At 39.7% G+C, this 25253-nt stretch overlaps 1 protein-coding gene across 3 annotated transcripts in view; it reads right to left on the reverse strand.

Moving 5' to 3' along the window:
• The window catches only part of LOC122560073 (cadherin-like protein 26), a 77949-nt gene that overhangs the window by 9827 nt on the left and 42869 nt on the right, over positions 1–25253 (reverse strand). The window contains exons 9-14 of one of the 3 annotated variants that reach the window (XM_043710283.2): positions 23403–23545; positions 14244–14477; positions 13852–14073; positions 10616–10731; positions 10064–10159; positions 8918–9028 (exon numbers count right to left, since the gene is read on the reverse strand). In XM_043710283.2, coding sequence (XP_043566218.2) covers positions 8918–9028; positions 10064–10159; positions 10616–10731; positions 13852–14073; positions 14244–14477; positions 23403–23545 — 922 coding nt within the window. The remainder of the gene's footprint in view (positions 1–8917; positions 9029–10063; positions 10160–10615; positions 10732–13851; positions 14074–14243; positions 14478–23402; positions 23546–25253) is intronic. The other 2 variants (XM_087994615.1, XM_043710285.2) reach the window with 2 other exon arrangements.

A 25253-nucleotide genomic window follows, 5' to 3' on the forward strand; every position in this document is an offset into this window, starting at 1 on the left:
TTCACTGATTGTGGTCTGTGGGTCAGGAAACTAAGGATCCAGCTGCAGAGAGTGGATCTTAGTCCAAGATTACTAAGTTTAGTAATCAGTCTGGAGGGGATAATAGTGTTGAAGGCTGAACTGTAGGCAATGAGTAGGATTCTTACATAGCTGTTTTCGATGTCAAGATGTTTTAGGGAGGAATGAAGGGCAAGTGATATGGCATCTGACCTGGATCTGTTGGTCCAATAGGCAAATTGGAATGAGTCAAGAGTAGTGGGGAGGCTGGAATTGATTAATGCCATGACCAGCCTTTCAAAGCACTTCATGACTACTGAAGTTAGGGGCACTGAGTGGTAGTCATTGAGACGTGCTGCATGAGCCTTCTTAGGCACAGGGATGATGTTGGCTCTCTTGAAACAGGCAGGGACAGTGGCCTGCTGCAGGGAGAGGTTAAAGATGTCCGAGAAGATCTCTGCCAGTTGATCTGCGCATGCTCTGAGTGCACGGCCTGGTACTCTGGTCCCATCGCTTTCCTTGGATTCACACGAGACCAGAATTATGTTAAAGTATCCAATTATATCATTTGCAGCTTGTAAGTCAGAAAATGCAGGATGGGAGGGGAAGTAAGCTGTAATAATTGGACTTAAATGTGATGACACTGTCACCTTCAATATTTCAGACCCAGTGCTCATCCCAGTCTCAGTTATCGGTACTCCAGTGTACCATCTTCTCCTGCCTCTTTTCATGTATCAACATTTATTTCAGGACAGAACCTGTCAGAGATTGTGCTAATAGTACTGTGATCATCATTATTGAATAGTTGCCCATATTTGCAAGCTGCGAGCTGCAGAGGTGATATTTTATCTTTTCCTAAATGTAGGAGGGAGTGGTGAAATACTTGAATGTCAGGTGTGAGCACTGGCTGATAGATTTGGTTAGTGAATGACTGATAAGGAGAATGGTACGCTGAAAACAGTCATGCAGATTATGGGTTGGGCATTTACATGCACTGACTGTGACCATTCATGTCAGATCATTGAACTATTTGTGACACTGAATCCACCTTCTTGGGGCTGGTCTCTTTTCTCCTCTGTTGAATTATGTGTTTGCTGTCGAAATAAAGGTGTTGAAGTCCATGGAATTTTCTGCAAGAACTTTTTACTTACAGTTTGATCTACACGCACAATGGGCAGAGTTTTCAAACATGCCCAGAGCTTTTAGAATGGCAAACAGGGGATTTAATTGAATGGGAAGCAAAAATTCATTTTCAGACAGTAGGTTAAAGTTTTGCTATTAAGTTCTCAGAGACTTTCAGGGTGGTTCAGTTTCCTGACCATAAATTGCCAATGTATTTTGTATTAATTAGCATGTCACAAATACCAGCTACTGGAGTTATGATCACAGGCACAATTCTGTTAGCCAAAACCAAAAAGCATACATGTTCACAAATCTAATGGTATGAGGCACGTTCCTGACAAGCTGGATTGCTTCTTTTAAACTCTGGTGAGTACACACTGCTCTAAATTACTTCCTTTATGAACAGAATACTTCTTTGTGTAAATACTTTCATGTAAGGACTAAAGTCTCACCTGTTCAAGAAACTCACGAGAAATCTCATTCATATGGAGTTCTTGCAGTTAAATGCATATCTGGCAAATATGGATTGTTCTATGATGCCATACACCTGTGTCACCAAGTAGCCTCTGCCCAGTTCATGAAACAGCTATGAAGTCACATGCCAAAGCCAGATCATCAGACAGATCTTGGGCAGCCTCTCCTGCACTCTCTACAGTCTGCGGATGATCTGGCAGATATTTCCCTGCTTGCCTATGCACCTCCAACATTTCATTGATGACTAGTCCAGAGTCTCATTAGCTATACTTACCTTAGCAAGCGCTTATTCTATCACGTCCCCTGAATGTCAAAGTGCTTAGCTGTTTATTCCACCTCAAGTTGCAGGTACATGTCAGCCAGAATGTGACCTCAAGCACACTCTCGGCACATTAGCCACTGAAGTGAATGCCTCTGACTTAGTGGAGGTTGTGGTGGTTGGCCTTGATCCTCTGAGGGATCTTCACGTTTATTAAGACATATTTGACTGATGGGCAACTGGTTTTAGTTGTTGAAAGATTTATGACTGGATGGCTGGACATATCTAACCACATCTTCTGCATAGGGCCTTTCCCTTGCTGGTCTGCAAACTGCATTGCCCCCTCGTCCAAGCTGATGAGGACTCTTATATCAGACATAATCCTTGTAGCCATTTTTTTAGGACAGTTGCGTTTTGCTCACAAAAAGAAATGTGCACCATGACCTATTCACATCATTCATTTACTTTTCATTAATTACATCTACTTGTTTATTTTAAGATTGTTGCTGCACCAGAGGTGCCGAAGATTTGATTTTCAATTAGTCTTGAATTAACTAACGTATAATATACTCGAGTAGAAGTTGATCTCATGTAAAAGTCAACCCCTTATTTTTGGCCGAAAGATCTGGAATTTTCCATATAGCTCATGAAAAAGTCGACCCGAGTTCTTCACAGATATCAGATCAACATTTGTGAGTCAAAGTATTATCCTGTACATAAACGTTACGATAAGGAAATGAAGTTTTTTGTGTTGTTATGTGTTTTGATGTATAATTCACATTAATTTAGCGCAAAGGTTTAAAACACATCAGATCAGAGTTAAGTGACAATCTCTGTTTGTGTGCAGCTCAGCTGAGCTCAGTTCCCCTGTAGCACTCATGGAATACAGTCATATACCCTGCTGAGGTTTTGAAATTTCTTCATCATTTTGTGTAAAAATGCCTTCCAGAAAAAAAACAAAAAATATGCAACAGCATTTAAACTGGAAGTTATTGGAGTTGCAGAGAAAACAAATAACTGTGTAGCAGCAAGAGAACTTTATGTTTCAGAGAAACTTGTGAGAGACTGGAGAAAAATTTCAAACCAAATTCAGACAATGCTAAAATGAAAGTGTGCCAACAGAGGTGAACCTAGCAAGTGGCCACAATTGGAGAAAAATGTTGCTGAGTGGGTACTTGAAAATCATCAAAATGGAAAATGTGTTAGTCATGAAGCCATCCGAATCCATACACAAAACAAAGAAGGATGGAATTTCGGATTTTAAAGCAAGTGCTGGGTGGTGCACAAGATTCATGAAAATGTATGGCTTAGTGCTTCGGCAGAGAACTCAGATTGCACAAAAGCTGCCTGCTGAACTAGATGGCAAGATATTGCAGTTTTACTAGTTTGTAATCAGAAATCAGCAATTTTAAGTTAGGATGTAACATTTAATATAATTTAAAGCCATATTATATTTCTACTTCACTTTTTGTATGTATAAATAAAAGCATAATCATTCATTTTTGTTTCTATTGTCTTTATCCAGTAATTACCGTAACTCTTTTTTTTATTTGTTTAAAGATCAGTTGGGCTTCTGCTAATGATGTGGTACTTTGGACTGTAGCATGAATTTAAGCCCCTCATGTAATAGTTGACCCCATAAATTTAACCTTAAAAAGTAATTTTAAAAATTTGACTTTTCCATGTGTATATACGGTAATTTACAATAGTTGGCATACTATGATAGCTACGTTGAAATGGATTTCAGGTTTAAACATGACTGGATTCTTTTGTTTTTCTACCTAGACAAGCAACAAGCACCATCCAACCACATATAACAAGATTGACAACTTAAATGAAGCGCGATTGATAAAATTTGAGATTTTCTCAATCTCCCGCAGAAAACTTCACAGACCATTGCACCATATAACTCCCTTCATTCTTCTCTCGAAAAGCACCTCATTATATTGTCCATCTGAACTGCCAATAGAAGCACTGATACTTATTGTTATGCCACCATTCATTCCTAACAACTAAGGCACAGTTGTTTGTGTTTTAACTTCTGCGATTTATGAAGTCATGTTGTATATATATTTAAAAAGGGCTGAACCTTTTACTGTTTTGGTTAAATGGTGAATCTTTTTTTTGGAGGTCTTCTTGTCACCCAGCCTTATATGATCAATTGTTATATCTTAGCAAATTCACCGCATTAAGTTACTACCCTACCAATCCTATCTTATCAGGCATTGTTCTTGAAATAATTCAACACTTACTAGATATCTGCCGAAAGAGCAGCACCCCTCCCACCCACACCAAATTTGAGTGGCTTCTGTGCACATGGACAAGCAAAAGCAATCCACTGCCAATGCAATGGCAGAGTAGCCATATTGATATGGACCCTCAAAACATTTTAAGAAAGTTACCAAGAGCCGAACTTTGCTGCTGTTTTAAGCAGGTGTAACACAGATATTCCAGGAGGGATGCAGCTAGTCAAGCCACTTAGTCTTAAACAAAACAGAATTTATTTACAAGATTACTAAATGAAGCACAAACAAAAGAGAACTGAATACAGAATAATTTAACCTAACCAAAAACCCAACAGATTATCCCCACTTAATGATGTTTTCCTAATACTTGCAACAATTCCCATAAACATCCCTTGCCACAAAAGCTAAAATCAGACAGGGTCTTACAGCAGAGATGTCAGTGATGGAGTATCAGCATGGACCTGCTTCTCTGGGTCCAGCAGAATTTCCCACACTATTGCTCAATCTCAAACTGCTTCTTCCCCGTGCCAGGGACCTGGGTTCGATTCCAGCCTTGGGACAACTGTCTGTGTGGAGTTTGCACATTCTCCCCACATCTGTGTGGGTTTCCTCCGAGTGCTCCGGTTTCCTCCCACAGTCCAAAGATATGCAGGTCAGGTAAATTGGCCATGCTAAATTGCCCATAGTGTTCAGGGATGTGTAGGTAAAGTGCACTAATCAGGGGAAATGTAGAATAATAGGGTAGGGGAATGGGTCTGGGTGGGATACTCTTTGGAGAGTTGGTGTGGACTTGTTGGGCTAAAATTTCCACACTGTAGGGATTCTATGATCTATTCTTTGGAAAGCACAGCTGGTCAGGCAGCATCTGAGGAACAGGAGAGTCAATGTTTCAAGCATGAGCTCTTCATCAAGAATGAGCTCTTCATCTTCCTGACTCTCCTGCTCCTTGGATGCTGCCTGACCGGCTGTGCTTTTCCAGTGCCACAATAATTGTGAAGGGGCAACTAAAAATGTAAGGATGGCAGACAGTAAAGCATGGGAAGGCAGAAGTTACTACAGGAAGTGGGACACCAAATATAATCATGACTATTGCGTTGACATTAGGACAGTGAACTTCTTTGGTTTGCATAAGTAAGCTATGAACATGGGACCCAGGGTTAACATAGAGTGATGAATACTTAAATGAAAGTGTTAGCTGGAAACATGTAAAAGGAATATTAGCGTCAACCTGGTAAAGCTCCCGTACAGGACAACTTGTATGTCAACTAGCATAAGCAGGAAGCAATAGATAGAGCTAAGCGATCACACAACCAAAGAATCAGATCTAAGCTCTTCAGCCCTTTCACATCCAGTAGTGAATGGTGGTATTCAATTAAACAGCTCACTGGAGGAGGAGACTCCACAAATATCCCCAGCCTCACTAATGGAAGATTGCACAAGGTTCAGCATCATTTGCAACTCCTCAGATATTGAAGCAGTCCACATTCAAATACATCAAGATCTGGGCAATATCCTGGCTTGAGCTGACAAATGGTGAGTAACATTTGCACTACACAAGTGCCAGGCAATGTCCATCTCCAATAAGAGACAATATTGCCATCACTCATTGACATTCAATGGTGTTACTATCACTGAATTCCTCCATGTTACAAGATTCCCAGCAGAAATCAACTAAATATTCTTAGACAGCATTTTCCAAGCTCATGACCACTTCCATTGAGAAGGACAAGAGCAACAAATACCTGGGAACACAACCACCTGCGAATTCCCCTCCAAGCCATTCACTATCCTGAACCGGAAATATATTACTGTTCCTTCACTGTCTCTGGAGCTAAAATCCTGGAATTCCCTTCCTAAGGACATTGTGGTCAATTCACAGCACATGTACTGTAGTGATTCAAGAAGGTAGTTTACCTCCATCTTCTCAAGAGCAATTAGGGACAGGTAATGAATATTGGCCAGCCAGCAAAAAGCATCCCATGAATGATTTTTAAAAAATTAAAAATCTTTTTGGGGAACAGGTGAGGGGAGTGTCCCCTAGCTTGACAGACAGAGCCTCCAGCTTTCTCTGCAAAGTGCTACATTTGTAGTTTTCTATCCTGATCTGAATTGCACAAAAGAAATGAAAATTAGCTGCAACTATACCCTGACTGGACAGAGAAAGTCTTTATTTTCCACTCTGAGGAAGTGAACTCTGTTTGTCAACAATGTGGTGCCCTTCAAAAGTCAATTGCATTTATCAGGCCTTCACACAGTATAGCTTAAAGACATCTGTAATCATTGAACTCTGTATGTGAACCGCATATAGTGACCAATTAAATGGGATACAAATCCTGGTCATAAGCAATCTTGAGCACATCATTGGTCATTAAACGTTGATCAGAGCCATCCCTGCAAAGCAGAAGTAATTACACATGATGTGAAAAGTGTCATCTGTGAGCCATAATTCAGAAAGATAATCCATGATCTCACACTGCATAAGGGGACAGAATTTATTTCCTCTGTAAGTATTTGGCAATATTCTCCTGTGTGAAATTCTCCTTTCTAAAATGTTGTGAAGGATAGGTGATAGGTGATCGGAATAGTTTTTCAATAGTCCTACTACATCAGCAATCTCCCACTGTATTTGTGCAGTGTGGTTTGTGTTGCATACATTACATTTGACATATTGGAATTTATTGTATATAGACGAGCACTCTATGGCCCTCTTTATCAGAGTCCACCATGTTTCACTATATCCAGGACTAGATAAACTGCCATTTGTGAGATATGTAAATGCTGACTGCTTATATTATGAAGAAACTGTTTTGTGTTTGATATTCCTCATACACATCCACTGGAACCATGATCAATGGACACCATGACAGTTTTGGCCTCAATACAATAAAGACACAGAGAGGTTGAGAAGGAACCAAACCATCAGTGCATCCAAGATGACCAGCAAACTCCAGTGGCTGCTGAACAGTTTTCACATGAAGGAATCACAGCTAAAGGTCCCCTGAGGATATGGAGGTACTAGAGACTCAACATCTAACAGCCTCAATGCCATTTCCTCCAGATAAGTAAGACCCAATGCCAATGAAGAGCAAAAATGTCCCAGGACACCATCACAGAATTGTGTCACCTCTTGGAGCAAGACTTACAGAAGATACAGAGAGAAAGACAGAGAGGGGATTGGATCTCTAAAACTGAGACATCGCCATTAAACTAAGAGTAACTACAATGAAGATTAATAACATCTTATTATTTGGAAAGCCATTCTAACATGGAAGAACAATGCATTAATTATAGAGTCATGGAGTCATAGAGATGTACAGCACAGAAACAGACCCTTTGGTTCAACTCGTCCATGCTGACCAGATATCCTAAATTAATCTAGTTCCACTTGCCAGCATTTGGTCTATATCCCTCTAAACCCATCTATTCATTTGTCCAACCAGGTTGCCTTGTAAATGTTGTAATTTGTCCACCCCATCACTTCTTCTGGCAGCTTATTCCACACATGCACTACCTTTGCATGAAAACGTTGCCCCCAGGTGTCATTTAAATCTCTTCCCTCTCATCCGAAACCAATGCCCTCTAGTTTCAGACTCCCCTAACCTTTGATTTGTTTTCTTATATTGTGAGCAGCAAGAAGGGGAAAACATAATTATAGTTTCATTTTTGAGTTCTGTTATGGTTACAAAAGTCATTTTAAAACCCTGAGATGAGTAATTTATTCTATTAGCAACTAGGGTGAGAGTGAAAACAAACTGATATTGCCTAACATCAGGAATTTAGTATCACCCAAAGACAAACATCCAGTAGACCAGGTAATGTGTGCAGTTTCATTAAGACAAAATGTGGTACTGGTTAGGTAATGTCCAAAAACTGGTGTCAGGCAAATCACTTAAAACCAGAAGAAGAAAATCACTTGTGGCTGATGATATGGAAAGGCCATGTGCTAGCTCTGAAATTGTTTAGAAGTCAGTAAGAAGAACATTGCACAGACTGATTACAGCCATGCCAGCTGAACAAGGAACTTTAAAATGGGGACAGGGTAATGCTTCCCTGAGGCTTGAGTGTCTGTAAAGATATCGTTGAGAGTAAAAGGATTGAATTTGTATTTCTAACGTTTGCAATAAGTCCATTTCAACCACTTCTTATATGTTGTAAAGTGGTTATGTTTGTTTCCCCCTTTTCAGTATGATAACTTTATTTAAAAATACTTTGGCAGCCTCTTGAGATTATAGTCAGTAACTGATCACCATGGAAAACAAAAAGAAAAATAAAACTTTGTAGTTTATAACGCTAAGTTCCACCTTGGAATCTCACTTTTCCTTTAATACAATCAATCGAAAATCATAACACACACGACATAACAGATATTGTTCAATTCCTTCATAATAGCTATCTACTGACAGGAAACCAAACCATTTTGAGGTTTTAAATAGTTTTGACTGCCCCACCCAAGAAATCGTTCCCTTGTTCCAAATCTATAGTTACTTGCATTAAAGAAACAATGTCATTGCATCTAAGCTGTAATGTTCTCTATGATTAATAATTCAAATGACAAATAAAACAACTGCCCAGGTTTCATTCCTGTCACTCCATGAGGCAAAACTAAATGTAATGTTTTTGAGGTATGATAAACATAAAAATCCAAAATGGGCTAAAGCAAGGAAAGACTAAGCCAATCGAACTGTTGTCCATTACAAAAATGAAAGCAGAAGTTTTGAAACTACTGTAGTGCATTCAGACAAATGCAAAACTCTTTTATTTAATTTCTATCATTTATTTATGTAAAAGAGAAGGCAAAGTTCCAAGTGGTTATACTTACATTTTCTTTCCAAGCTCCAGACCTATTTTGGAAACTGCCGACTGACACATCTGTTTCAACACCCAGCTTGCTTCTTTGTGTCCTTGAAGTTATGGACTTTGTTCCAATCTTCTAAAAAAAAAGATATCAAGTGAAGAAGTGAGTATGGGCTCACAACATACATAATTATGCATTACTGCCAGAACAATGGTTCAAACATCCAAGGGCAACAATCACCATCAAAGTACTGCTCTCAGACATGCTTTCTTATCCTGCATCTGCACTCCACATTTCTGGCTCTGGACTCCAATGCCAGAGTTTCCAAAAATATGTGGCTTAGTTTCAGCCAAGCTTAATCCTAATAGTGTATGATCATCTGGGAGAGCCAAGCAACACCCTACTTTTACAGCTCTTTCTGCTATGATTTGGTGCAGTTTAAAGGTCCCAAATCCTAATTAAAATGCAGTGTAGTTTGTGTTGCATACATTGCAATAAATTCCAATGTGTCAAGAGAAGGTAGGTGGGTGAGCGGACAGTGTGCCAAGTAAGTGGGTGAGGGGGAGAATGGAAGTTGGGTGAAGGGGTAGGGTGGCAGGTGTTTGAGGTGGTTTAGGTGACAGGTGGGTGAAGGAGTAAGAAGGCAAGTATTTTGGTGAATGGGTAGAATGTGAAGTGGATGAGGATGAGTAAGGTGGAAGGTGGGCAAGGATGGTACAATGGGAAGTGAGTGAGGAGTAGGATGTCACATGGCGGAGGTGGTGGGGTGGAAGTTGGATGGGTTAGGAATTTCATGAGAATTTTATGGATCCCAGTTGGTGGGTTTGTTACCAGGGGTTGGAGAGGGGCATAAAAAAATTGGGTGGCCTCTGCTTTCACAGAATCCATTGCGTTGTGAAGGCTACATATAGGAAATTGCCCTTTTTCACAGTCATAAAAGTATGCTGCATGTCTTACTATTTGGTGCAGTTTAACAAAGTCAACCTCATATTAAGCAGAGCCAAAAGTTTTTGGTCTTTAAAAGTGAGCAGTAATAATGCATTTGTCTCATGGTTTTCCAGTACTAGCTGGTCAAACTTAATAGATACATTTATATAGAAATATCTTTCTCTTCCATTTATGACTATCTTGTTATTTCTTTGAAGGAAAGAATTTATTTATTTGACTTACGCTGAACTGATTATCAGAATTTAAGTTACTGAAGGAACCATTTGTTCCATTGTCACAAGCTAGTTGTTTTGCAATACATACTTTCTCTGGAATATCCTGAAAGTAAGAAAGAATAATTAATCCTGATGTTATTTTAAGGAAATGCTCTATAGTCCATACTTAGTAGTTGGAGGTATAATTATATTTTTTGTCATTGAAAAGCCATAAAGCTTAGACAAATCCAAACTAAAGTACATCCTAACAATTATCATGCTACAGATACAATATTTTTCTGGCTTAGTTCTTTTAATAATGCGTGACTAAATTGTATCTATAATTAAATTTATCAGAAAAATAGTTGTATTTAGAACTTGTAAGATCTTTTAATTAATAAAGTTGAAGAGAACAAATGACAAGTGAATCAGTTGCTGCCTAATACACAAATGGGAAACCAAGGACAGGACAATAGCTTTTCTCTTCCACAAAAATTATTTGCTATCAAACATTTTAATAGGTCTGCCAATTCAGATGTTCATTCACAAAAGATTCAAGCTATAAGAAGATTTTACCTACTTTCATTTCTATACAAGGCTGTTCTTGGTTGTACATTATCAGTGTTCCTTTGGAATTCTCAAAAGGTAAAATCTGAAAATGTTGCTGTGTCATAAATAAAATCAGACAAAAGCCAACTAGAAAAAAAAGCAAGGCAAAACAGAATTAGTCTTTGTCTAAGACTGCAATAGCAAACTTTACATAAAGTACTTATACAAATGTATGGGTCACTCATGATAACGTTAGGAAGTTGAAGGTGTGTACCATCCCTTTAAGATAGAGTGAATGCTGTTCTGAAATGAGAGATTACAGGCACCTGTGAATATGACTAGATGGCAGTCCCAGAGTGTACATGAAAATTGAAAGCATGTAACATTTGGCTGTGAAATAGATACCTGAGTTTTGGTTGCTGTTTTGACAACAATTCAAATTTAACCAATCAGCTTAAACTATGCTCCAGTATACTAAAACCAATCAAGTTTGAATTTATTATTTTGCCAACATCAAACCAATGAGATGATCCAAAGTTGGTGGGGGCTATAAAATGCAGACCTTTTGAAAATTGGTCGGAGAACAACTGCCATTGAGACAGAGCTAACATCTTGCTCTCCAAGAAATTAGGAAACGCTCTATCAAAGGTACCTTTTCATATAGAGTCATGTAGTCATAGAGTCATATAGATGTACAGCATGGAAACAGACCCTTCAGCCCAATTCATCCATACCAACCAGATATCCCAACTCAATCTAGTCTCACCTGCCAGCACCTGGTCCATATCCCTCCAAACCCTTCTTATTCAATTACCCCCCTAAATGCCTTTTAAATGTTGCTATTGTACGAGCCTCCACCACTTCCTCTGGCAGCTCATTCCATACATATATCTCCTGCTGCAATAAAATGTTGCCCCTTAGTTCTCTTTTATATCTTTCCTCTCTCACTCTAAACCTATGCCCTCTAGTTGTGGACTCCCCACCCCCAGGGAAGAGACTTTGTCTATTTATCTATCCATGCCCCCGTTGAGTTTATAAATCTCTATAACGTCACCCCTCAACCTCCGACACTCCAGGGAAAACAGTCCCAGGCTATTCAACCTCTCCCTATAACTCAAATCGCCAACCCTGGCAATATCCTTGAAAATCTTTTCTGAACCTTTTCAAGTTTCACAACATTCTTCCGATAGGAAGGAGATCAGAATTGCTCGCAATATTCCAATGGTGGCCTAACCACTGCCGCAACATGACCTCCCAACTCCTGTACTCAGTACTCTGACCAATAAAGGAAAGCATAACAAAAGCCTTCTTCACTATCCTATCTGCGAATCCACTTTCAAGGAGACCTGAACCTGCACTCCAATTCTCTTTGTTCAGCAAAACTCCCGAGGACCTTACCATTAAGTGTATTAGTCCTGCTAAGATTTGCTTTCCCAAAGTGCAGCACCTCACATTTATCTAAATTAAACTCCATCTGCCACTCCTCAGCCCATTGGCCCATTTGATCAAGATCCCGTTGTAATCTGAGGTAACCCTCTTCACTGTCCACTATACCTCCAGTTTTGGTGTTATCTGCAAACTTACTAAATATACCTCTTATGCTATATGAAACATATTCACAGTAAAAAGAAAGAAGACAATCCAGAGAGATCTTCAGCTGGAAAAAGAAAGACACAAAAGATGACAATGGCTGTGTGGTTTTGAAATTAAGTTGATGTAATTTTAATAAGTGCCTTATCGGAGCAGCATATTGTTATAGAGTTGGAGACAGGTAATAAGCAGTTAAGAGAAAGGAAGGCTTGGAGTTGTGAATAGTTCAATTTTCACTTTTTGAGTTAAAAAGTTGATGTTATTTTTTTTAAATAAATTGGGAGTTTTCTATCACTCTTACTTTAACAGATTATGAGGCAGAGTGAGCTTTTCTGGGTGTTTAGTTTAATTAACAGAGGGGTTGACCTCCACGCTGTAACAAAAAAACTATCTATGCAAGAGGACAATACATATAATTAAATATCCTCTTAAAGAAGCATTTTTGGTTTTTGCTACAAAAAAATTAACTAAACAATATTTATTTTTCTGATCATAATTTTGTGTGTTTTTTTCTGAAGGTAGGCCCTTAGCTGTGGTGTTGTCACCTGACTAGTAATCTAGAGACCAAAAGAGAAAATACTGGAAAATCTCAGCAGTTCTGGCAGCATCTGCAAGGAGAGAAAAGAGCTGACGTTTCGAGTCTAACTGACCTTTGTCAAAGCTAGTAATCTAGAGATATAAGTTAATACTCTGGGGAAGTGGATTCAATTGGCAGCTGTTAAAATGTAAATTAAAATAATAAAATCTGCAATTTAAAATCAGTTTGAGTGATGGTGGTCATGAAATCATTGTTGATTCTTATTGTTAACACCAATCTAATACGTTATTGTCCTTTAGGATAGAAATCTGCAATCTTACTTGGTCTGGCCTACACATGACACCAGATTCTCAACAATGTGGTTGATTCTTAATAGCCATTTGAAGTAGTCTATCAAGCCACTTAGCTGAAGTGAAATGAAGCAAATATGCCAGCAATGCTTAGATCTCATTAAATAATTTAAAAAATATTGTCTGCTGATGCTTCTTCCTGAAATGTCTTACTTGGCTGTTTTGTCAGTGGTGGTTTGCCATTACTTTTCACTCTCAAGGGTAATATGAGGAAGGAGGTGTCAAGTCTACATTAGCTGGAATGGGAATCAAGCTCGTGTTGCTAGCCATCTCTCTAAATGAGGCAACAACCTTTATTATTCTAACAAATCCCTTAAATTACTACAACTTTTAAGACAGATTTCAGGAACAATTCTTCTTTGCAGTATCATTGATTACTGAAAAAAAATCAGCAAATGTAGTTCTAGGAAAATATCTACAATCTTTCAAGAGGCATTTGAATGTTGTTTTAGAAGGTATCTATAGAAGGATCATCTTTGTGAAACCCCAATATGAACCTTTTCAAAATGTAAAAGAGTAAATTTTGCAAGCTCATTTTCTGGACATGGAAACTTGGTCAATGAGAATGTAGATAAAAGAATCAGTTTTAGAGATCAGTAAATTTTGCTAAATATACCTAAAACATTTTAAAGCAAATAGCACTAAACTCAAAATTTCAACGGTTTAAATTATATCAGAAAAGTAAAGATTTTTTCTTTTTCAGTCAAGTTTTAAAATGAATTGCATAAAGTTGCGCTACTTTGCTTTTGTGTGGATGGTTGTATTACATGTGAGCTTATGCTTACTTACACAACAGCAGCAGTAATGCTCCAAAGAGAAGACCAATTGCAGATGCAGCTAAGGTAGCTAGAGGTGGACTTGACATAGGGCAGGTATTTCCATCTTGACAATGACAGATCCATAGATGCAACGTATTCTTTGTCGCTACACCTTGTCTATCTCTTATTAGCACAGGTATGGTATAGTTTCCAACAGGAATTTTCTTTGTTCTTTCAAGTTTAACAGAATAACCTGCCATAAAGTCACCAAATTGTATTAATGATTATATAAATTACAATAAATTCTCTGAATGTAACAAATTACTTACCATTACTAGTTGACCAAAATCAATTTCTCACTAAATTGCTGAAGTAAAAGGTATGTACTGCACCCATGTTAATAGACTTGGATTCACCACCTACCACTTTTTTGTTCTAATTTCCACTTTTCATTTATATTTTCTTCATTGTCTAGAAGTTCAAAGTGAAACGGGCCACCAAATGGATTCATATCATCATCTTTTGCTGTAAGAGTGATGTGCTGAATACCTCCATCGTCACACATTTCTTCATATGTAGAAACCAAATATGGCTCACTGTCATTAATATCACTCAACACAATATTTAAAGTACTACTTCCTGTTTGAGGGGGTATCCCTAAAGAAAAGAAAAATATGTGAACAACAAATTGTGTTTGCAATAAGTGTGCAGCTAATAGTCGGTCACATCTTTGACTCTTCATATTTTAACCAACAAGAATATAGCATCACCAACTGGAATGCAGAAAACTGTGAATGCTGAAAATTAAATATTGTGTCAGTATTCATCTGAATTTCCTCCTCATTCTTTTTAATATTAGACACAGGTCCTGGGAAATCTTCCCTCTTGGTCACATTCAAATTAAAGGAAAATGTACCAAGCAGGCATGTCTGACTAGAAGTAATGCTAAGGAAATCAATTTTCACGATTCTTTTATCCATGTATGAGGCATGGGCATCATCAGTTCAGCCAGCATTTGTTGCCTGTCACTAGTGACTTGAGGGGACAGCAGGGAGCTGCCTTCTTGAACGACTCCAGTCAATTTTGTGCAGGTTGACTCTCATTGCCCTTAGGGATGGAGTTCCAGGATTTTGACCCAGCAATACTGAAGGAACTGGATATATTTCCAAGTCAGGATAATGAGTGACTTTGAGAGGAACTTGCAGGTGATGATTTTCCCATGCATCTGCTGCCTTTGTCCTTTTAGATCGTAACGGTTGTGAATTTGAAAGGTGCTGTCTAAGGAGTCTTGGTGAAATTCTGCATTGAATTTATAGATAGTACACACTGCTGCTACTATATGTTAGTGGTGGAGGGAGTGAATGTTTATGGATATAGTGCCAAACAAGCTGGCTGCTTTGCTTTAGATGATGTCTAGCTTGCTGAGTGATGTTGGAGCTGTACTCATCCAGGCAAGCGGGGGGTATTCTATCGTATTCCTGACTTAAGTTTTGTTGATGATGGAGAGACTTTGGGAAGTCTACAGCACATAGATTCGCATGGTTCAAATAAGCAGTTCACCACCACTTTTCTCAAAGACAACTTGGGGTAGGTTTAAATGCTGGCCCAGCCAGCATGCCAATGTCCTATGAATGAATTACAAAATGTCATGAAATGAGTAACTCACTGCAGAATTCCTACCTCCTGACCTGTTCTTGTATCCTTAGCATTTTTATGGTTTACATTGTTCAGTTCTGGTGAATGGTGACATTCAGAATATTGATAGCAATGCCATTGAATATCAAGGGGAAGCGGTTCAATTCTCTCTTGTTGAAGATGGTCACTCTTTAGAACTGATGTTACGTACCACTTGTCATCTCAAATCTGGATATTATCTAGGTCTTTCTGCATTTGGACACGGACTGCCTCGATATCTGAGAAGTTGTGAATTGTGCTCAACCTTCTGTAATCATCAATAAAACACTGCACTTCTGACCTTATGATGGAGGGAGGGTCATTGATGAAGCAGCTGAAGATTGTTGAGCCAAGGACATTACCCTGAGAAAATCCTTCTTGCTGAGATATTTGTATCATCGACAGTCACAGGTGAGGTGCCAGAAGACTGGAGGTTGGCTAACGTGGTGCCACTCTTTAAGAACGGTGGTAAGGACAAGACAGGGAACTATAGACCAGTGGGTCTGATGTCGGTGATGGACGAGTTATTGAGGGGATCCTGAGGGACAGGATATACATATATTTGAAAAGGCAAGGACTGATTAGGGATAGTCAACATGGCTTTGTGCGTAGGAAATCATGTCTCGAAACTTGATTGAGCTTTTTGAAAAAGTAACAAAGAGGATTGATGAGGGCGGAGCGGTAGATGTGATCTGTATGGACTTCAGTAAGGCGTTTGACAAGGTTCCCCGTGTAAGACTGATTAGCAAGGTTAGATTGCACGGAATACAGGGAGAACTAGCCATTTAGATACAGATCTGGCTCAAAGGTAGCAGATCTGGTGGTGGAAGGTTGTTTTTCAGACTGGAGGCCTGTGACCAGTGAAATGCCACAAGGATCAGTGCTGGCTGCACTACTTTTTGTCATTTACATAAATGATTTGGATGCGAGCACAAGAGGTACAGTTAGTAAATTTGCAGAAGACACCAAAATTGGAGGAGTAGTGGACAGCGAAGAGAGTTACCTCAGATTACAAAAGGATCTTGACCAGATGGGCAAATGGGCAGAGAAGTGGCAGATGGAGTTTAATTCAGATAAATGTGAGGTGCTGCATTCTGAGAAAACAAATCTTAGCAGGACTAATACACTTAATGGTAAGGTCCTAAGAAGTGTTGCTGAACAAAGAGACCTTGGAATGCAGGTTCATAGCTCCTTGAAAAGTGGAGTCGCAGGTAGATAGGATAGTGAAGAAGGTGTTTGGTATGCTTTCCTTTATTGATCAGAGTATTGAGTACAGGAGTTGGGAGGTCATGTTGCGGCTGTACAGGACATTGGTTAGGCTACTGCTAGAATATTGCATGCAATTCTGGTCCCCTTCCTATCGGAAAGATGTTGTGAAACTTGAAAGGGTTCAGAAAAGATTTACAAAGATTTTGCGAGTGTTGGAGGATTTGAGCTACAGGGAGAGGCTGAACAGGCTGGGGCTGTTTTCCCTGGAATGTCGGAGGTTGAGGGGTCACCTTATAGAAGTTTACAAAATTATGAGGGGCATGGATAGGGTAAATGGGCAAAGTCTTTTTCCTGGGGCTGGGGAGTCCAGAACTGGAGGGCATAGGTTGAGGGTGAGAGGGGAAAGACATAAAAGAGACCTACGGGGCAACTTTTTCACACAGAGGGTTGTTCGTGTATGGAATGTGCTGGCAGGTGGGACTAGATTGTGTTGGGATATCTGGTCGGCATGGACAGGTTGGACTGAAGGGTCTGTTGCCGTGCTGTACATCTCTATGACTCTATGCACTGAGATGACTGACTACCATCTATTACAACCATTTTCCTTTGTGCCAAGTATGACTTCAAACAGCCGAGAATTTTCCCCCAATACCTCTTGGCTCCAATTTTGTTTTGCCTTCTTGATACTACACTCAGGTCAATTGCAATCTTGATGTCAAGGGCACTCACTCTCACCTCACCTCTGGAATACAGCTGTTTTGTCCATGTTTGAACCAAGTCTGTAATGGGGGTAGGAGCTGAGTGGTCCTACCTGAGCATCACTGAGCAGGTTATTGCTGAACAGATGTTGCTTGATAGCACTGTTGATGACAACTTCCACCACTTTACTAATCATCGAGAGTAAACTGATGGGGTGGTAATTGGTCGGGTTGAATTTTTCCTGCTTTTAGTGAACAGGATATACCTGGTCAATTCTCCACATTGGCAGAAGAAAGCCAGTGTTGTGAACTGTATTGGAACAGCTTGGCTAGTGGTGTGGCAATTTCTGAAGCATATGTCTTTAGTATTATTCTGATTTGATTCCCGACAGTGTGGAAACAGGCCCTTCGGCCCAACCAGTCTGCACCAACCCTCCGAAGAGTAACCCACCCAGACCCATTTCCCTCTGACTGGTGCACCTAACACTATGGGCAATTTAGCATGGCCAATTCACCTGACCTGCACAGCTTTGGACTGTGGGAGGAAACCAGAACACCCGGAGGAAACCCACGCAGACACGGGGAGATTGTGCAAACTCCACACAGACAGTCACCCGAGGCAGGAATCAAAACCTGGGACCCTGGTGCTCTGAGGCAGCAGTGCTAAGCACTGAGCCACTGTGCCACCCATAATACTAGTGGAATACTGTCAGAAATATAGGCTTTACAGATCCAGTGCCTCCAAACATTTCTTGATTTTGTATGGATTGAATGAATTTGGTTGAAGAGTGATATATATGATGCTGGAGACCTGAGTTGGAAGCCAAGGTGGATTATTTGTTTGGTACTGCTGGTTGAATGTTGTTACAAATGCTTTGGTCTTATCTTTAGCATTGATAAGCTGGATTCCCCATTGTTCCCTGGCGCTGTGAGGCAGCAATGCTAACCACTGAGCCACCTGAAATGGGGTAATGAATATAGAGTCATAGAGTCATACAGATGTACAGCATGCAACTAAACCCTTCGGTCCAACTCATCCATGCTGACCAGATATCCTGAATTAATCTTGTCCCATTTGCAAGCATTTGGCCCCTATCCCTCTAAACACTTCCCATTTATATACTCATCAGGATGCCTTTTAAATGTTATAATTGTACCAGCTTCCACCACTGCCTCTGATATCTCACTCCATACACACACCACCCTTTGTGTGAAAAGCTTGCCTCTTAAATTTTTCCCCTGTTACAACACGATGGTAAACCCTTCTGTTAATTAAAGCAAACACCCAGAAAGGCTCACCTCACCTTGCAATCTGTTAAAGTATGAGTGACAGAGAACTCCAAACTTCCACTATTGAAAGAAAAAATATCAATGTATTGTTTAACTCTAAAAGTGAACATTAAACAACAACTATTTACAACTCTAGCCCTCATTTCTCCTAGTTGCTTGTTATCTGTCTCCAACTCTGTAACAATGTACTGTTCCAATAAATGCCTGATTAAAATTACATCCACTTAATTTTCAAAAAATACACTGCAGCTGTCATCTCTGGTGTCTGTCTTCCTCAGCTATAGATCTTCCTGGGTCACCTTCGGTCTTTTGCTGCAAAGATATTTCATATGAAAAGGTACCTTTGACAAAGAGTGTTTTGCCAGCAGCTTCCCTGATGATGGCAGTTGGTCACGCTCTCTGACTAACACTCAAAATGCCAGCTTCTTTATACCCCAAACATTGGATCATCTCATTGGTTTGATGTTTTCCAAAACAATAAATTCAAATTTGATTGGGTTTTAATATCTTGGGACATAATTTAAACAGATTGATTAAATGTGAAATATTGGAAAAACATAACAACAAAAACTCAGGTATTTGTTTCACAGCCAAATGTAACGTATTTTCAATTTTCCAGTACACTCGGAAACTGCTGTCAGTCACATAACAGGTGCCTGCAAGTTCCCAGTGCAAAACAGCCTTCACTCTCTCTTAAAGTTACAGTACACGCCTTCAACTTCATAACACCCCTCTCACACTAAACGTATGCCCTCTAGTTTTAGACTTCCCCACCCTGGGGAAAAGACCTTATCAATTTACCCTATCTATGTCCCTCATAATTTTGTAAAACCCCAAAAGGACACTTCTCAGCCTCCGATGCTCCAGGGAAAACTGCCCCGTCCTATTCAGTATCTCCTAATAGCTCAAACCCTCCAACCCTAGCAACATCCTTGTAAATCTTTTCTGAATCCTTTCAAGTTTCGCAACATTCTTCCTGTAGCAGGGAGACCAGACTTGAACGCCGTATTCCAAAAGTGGCCTAATCCCCCAATGTCCTGTACAGTTGCAACATAACCTCCCAACTCTTATACTCAATGCACTGACCAACAAAGGCAAGCATACCAAACACCTTCTTCACTATCCTGTCTACCTGTGACTCCACTTTCAAGGAATTATGAACCTGCACTCCAATGTTTCTGTTCAGCAACATTCTCCAGAATCTTACCATTCAGTGTATAAGTCCTATTTTGCCTTACCAACATGCAGCACCTCATATTTATCTAAATTAAACTCCACCTGCCACTCCTCAGCCTATTAGCCCATCTGATCAAAGTCCCATTGTACTTTGAGGTAACCTTCTTCACTGTCCACTACACCTCCAAAAGTGACACAGTGTAAGTAAAGTGTCAACAACTAAATAGCAAGTGAAGGGAAGACCAGTGATCTAATTAATTGAGGCAGGGTGATAATTACAAAGAATTAAAAATAAGATGGTGCTGGAGACAAACCAAATGGCTGGAATAACATGATAGATATGAGTCACCACCTGACACTTTTGATTACCTGCAAAGACTTGTTATTCAGCCTGTTGACTCTTCACTTACACTATTTGTGCTATCTTTCCATCTCTCTGCCTATAAATTCTGTGCGTGTGTATTTCCCTTCACTTCACCTGATGGAGGAGCAGTGCTCCAAAAAGTTTGTGATTTCAAATACACCTGTTGGACTATAACTTGGTATCATGTGATGTCTGACTCATCTACTCCAGTTCAACACCAGCACCTCCACATCATGGCTTCCCAATCTGGCAAAGGCACATTCCAAACTGGCAAACTGATAACAATGGTGCAACATTACCCCAAATTGGCCTTGACATACATAATTTGGCATCCCACTTCCGTACGCGAAGAGGCCAATACTTCTCAGGTGACAGGATTGTGTTGGAAAGCCAACCCATCGATACTCACTTCTAATTTTGTTGTGCCCTCACCTTTATACCTGTCAGAATGGAGCTAGAAAACCTCAGCTAATGTCATGTTGAAGTTTCATGTTTCCAGTATTAGATGACACTACTTAAGTTCCAAAACTGCAGAACTGTCCTATCCATGTCTACAGTATCATTAATATATTACTGATAGACTGGAAATACCTAACAATCCCAGTAAGTGATGATAGGGTTGTTGTCAACTTTGACTCAGTTGGCTGCAATACTATACATCATAAAAAACCACACCTTATATCCTCTTTATGCAGTTCAAGGTGATCATTTATGCAATCAATGTGGATCAGAATTCAGGAAATCTTCCAGGTGGTCCAGGCTCGCTAACCCTGTTGCCACTTTTCAATGAGGTAGCAATGCATTTGAACGTAAGAACATAAGAACTAGGAGCAGGAGCAGGCCGTCCAGCCCTTTGAGCCTGTTCTCCCACCAATAAGATCATGGCTAATCTTTTCATGGACTCTGTTCCAATTACCCGCATTTTCACCATATCCTTTAATTCTTTGTATTTTTCAAAAAGGTATCTACCTTAGCTTTAAAAGTGATTACTGAAGTAGCGTCAACAACGTCCTTGGGCGTGGAATTCCACAGATTAACAACTCTCTGGGTGAACAAGTTCCTTCTCAGCTCAGTTCTGAACCTGCTTCCTTGAATCTTGAGGCCACGTCCTCTTGTCCTAGTCTCACCTACCAGTGGAAACACACTATCTATTTCTATTTTATCGATTCACTTCATAATTTTCTATGAGATTCCCCCCTCATTCTTCTGAATTTCACTAATATAATTCCAATCTACTCAGCCTCTCCTCATAAGCCAACACCCTCAACTCCAGAATCAACCTAGTGAACCTCCTCTGCATCCCCTACAGTGCCAGTACATCCTTTCTTAAGTAAGGATACCAAATCTGCACACATTACTTCAGTTGTGGCCTCACCAGCACCTTGTACAGCTGTAACATTACCTCTCTGTTTTTACACTCAACCCCTTTAGCAACAAAATTCAAAATTCCATTTGCCTTCCTAATTACTTTGTTGTCCCTGCAGACCAACCATTTGCGATTCATGCACAAGGACACCCAGATCCCTCTGTAAATCAGCATGCTGCAACTTGTTACCATTCAAGTAATAATCAATTTTGCTGTTTCTCCTACTAAAATGTATGACTTCACATTTTCTAATATTGCATTCCATCTGCCAGACCTTTGCTCACTCACTAAATGTATCTATGTTCCTCTGCAAAGTTTGGTAGTCATCTGAAATGTAGAGGTTTCTCCAGATGCACTCAGGAATTTATTCCTTGGTGTGAAACCTCTGGTCAAGAGTGAATAGAATGTCAGTGACAAGTGTCTCAGCTATAATCCCACTGCCTGTATTATCCCACTATAGAAACATTATTTTCTACATCTAAAACTAGAATCCACTAATAAATCCCCATGATTCCCTTTGCTGACATAAAATGAGAAATACACATCATGACTCCAAGTGTCAAACATAATAGGAATGGAGAAAAAAAACCATTGCTAGAAGCTAAATCTGAGCACTAAAAATGTTGTTATCTAATGGCAGATCTAAAAATAAAGAAAATAACCCACTGTTATGGATCAGACATAACCCTCTCAAAATATTCCAAAGATAATCTGGACCCTAACCTTTTCTTATTTGAGAGGTAAATATAAGGTATTTCATCCAGATGCAATTCAATAGGTCAAATTACTGGATTTAAAGCAAAACACGCTTTCTTCATTGACTATCGTTAATAAACAAAACAAAGGACAAAATTGGAATAATTTAACACTATTGGAAAACTTAACAGAATAATAGATACAGTAACTATTACTAATTAACTGTTCTAATATAGTAACATGAACTCATCCTTGGCAAAAGGCCTCTTCAGAAAACATTGTCTCACATGCAACTCCTGTAGCCAGCAGAGAATTCCCTACCTTTGGCTGTCACCAAGAGAGGGAAAAAATAGCTTTCACTTCTTCCTGACCCTAACAGTAAGTGCTGAAATCGAAACTAAAAACCCTGGTTTTGTGAGAGCTTGACCACGCCTATTCAGGCTGCTTCTATTGTTACAACTCAAAATAAACCCAAGGTCTCACAAGCTGTTTACTTTCTTATTGACTGCTCGAAACCTCTTGTTCAATCTCTCTTCTTAAAAAACCAGCTCAAAATAACTTCTTGAAACACAGCATCGTCACACTACATTTCAACCTGTAATAAATAAACTCCAAAGTTTAAGATGTAATTCCTGAGGTAGAGATGGGGAAGATAAAAGAATATTGACTGGGAAGCTATATGGCCTCCAGGTGGAATAAAATTGCATTGATTTACATCAAATCAGGTAAGGCCTCGTAAAATTTAATAAATATCAATTAATAAAATTCAACTGTTCAAATTGCCAACCATTCTGCAGAAACTGAGGTCCCAGAGAACAACAAAATACAATGAAAAATAATGTCACACTGGCAGAGTCAGAACTACTATTAAGGATAACCAATGTTGTTGAGAAAATAAGACCGTGATAATATAAAAGCGATCTGATCCTTATTGCTGACATCTCACACATGATACACCTAGTAATATAAACTAATACAATTGTGGAAAGTCAAATGTAATAATGGCCATCTTCACAGAAATGGGCAGAGACCTTTCTGCAGTGAAAGATGAAAGACAGGATTAGATATTGTAACACATATTGCAGGACATTTGATAATTACAGACTTACCATCATCAATGGCATGAACAATAACTTTATAAATGTTCTCTTTCACATAAGGAGATTCACGATCTAATTCATGGACAGTTGTAACGACACCAGTTTCCTCATTTACTGTAACCCAACCTTCTGGATCATATGCCTTGACAAACCTTTTCGACAAAAGTGTGAACAGAATGAATTCTTCAATACTGCAGCATTAAAATGCACTGATCATCAGACTTGATTTCCTTGACTATAAGGAAGAGTGAAATATTCTTTCTCCTGCAGTGAAATTTTATGTTATTCCTAAGACTGCAATTATTCATGGAAAATTGGAAGACATGAAAGCTTGAAAGACCATGAACTGAAGGATCAGCACATTTGTTTTGATTACTTTCTCAGAATTTTCAGCTATTTGAGTTAAGTGGTAAAGGTAATCTATGTTCCAATTGCCTCAAAATTGCAAGCAATCATTGCATGTGAATAGAATTCAATTTCTGACTAGGTGAAAGTGAGGACTGCAGATGCTGGAGATCAGAGTCAGGATCAGAGTGGTGCTGGAAAAGCACAGCAGGTCAGACAGCATCCGAGGAGCAAGAAAATCTTTCATCAGGTCAGCTCAGCACCAATCCTCATGATCTGTCCTACCTGCTAATCTTCCTTCCCACCTATCCGCTCCACCCTCCTCTCCGACCTATCACCATTACCCCACCTCCATCCACCTATTGCACTCTTAGCTACCTTCTCCCCAGCCCCAACCCCCTCCCACGAAGGGCTTTGGCCTGAAACATCAATTTTCCTGCTCATTCGGAAGCTGCCTGACCTGCTGTGCTTTTCCAGCTCCATTCTAATACTGACTCTAATCTCCAGCATCTGCAGTCCTCACTTTCGCCTATGTCCCCTTGTCAATGACTAAGTGGAATAGCTGCTCCTTATGCTTTGCCCATGCCCCTTATAATCTTGTACACCTCAATCAGATCAGCCTTCAGTCTTCCCTGCTCCAATGAAAGCAACCCAAGCCTATCCAACTTCTCTTCATAATTTAATTTTTAAATCCCAGACAGCATCCTGGTGAATTTCCTCTGCACCCTCTCCAATGCAATCACATTCTTCCTGTAATGTGGCAACCAGAACTGCACACAGGACTCTTACTGTTGTGTCACCAAATTCTATAGAACTCTGACATGACTTATCTGCTTTTGTAATCTCTGCTTTGATTGATAAAGCAAATATCCCATATGCCTTTCTCACCTCCCTAATTAACATGTCCTTTGACCTTCAGAGATCCATCGGGGAGTCCAGAACTAGAGGGCATAGGTTTAGTGTGAGAGGGGAAAGATATAAAAGAGACCTAAGGGGCAAACTTTTCACACAGAGGGTGGTACGTTTATGGAATGAGCTGCCAGAGGAAGTGGTGGAGGCTGGTACAAGTGCAACATTTAACAGGCATTTGGATGGGAACATGAATAGGAAGCATTTGGAGGAATATGGGCTGGGTGCTGGCAGGTGGGACTAGATTGGGTTGGGATATCTGGTCGGCATGGACGGGTTGGACTGAAGGGTCTGTTTCCATGCTGTACATCTCTATGACTCTATGACTCTATGACAAACACTCCAAGGTCACATTGTTCCACAGAACTCCCTATGATATGCCATTCATTGAAAACTTAATTGTCAATTTACTCTTTTCAAAGAGTACCACCTCACACTTTTCAAGGTTAAATTCCATCTGCTACTTATCTGCAAATTTGACCATCCTGTTGAAATATTCTTGCAGTCCACTCATTACTAATCCAATCCCGACACAATCATCTATGTCACTTATATAAATGATGATAAATAGGAGACCCAGCACTGATCCTTGTGTTATGCCACTTG

Source organism: Chiloscyllium plagiosum, unplaced genomic scaffold, assembly GCF_037043375.1.
Source record: "Chiloscyllium plagiosum isolate Xiang-an unplaced genomic scaffold, Cpla_swu_hap1 HiC_scaffold_15, whole genome shotgun sequence".
Lineage (NCBI taxonomy): Eukaryota > Metazoa > Chordata > Chondrichthyes > Orectolobiformes > Hemiscylliidae > Chiloscyllium > Chiloscyllium plagiosum.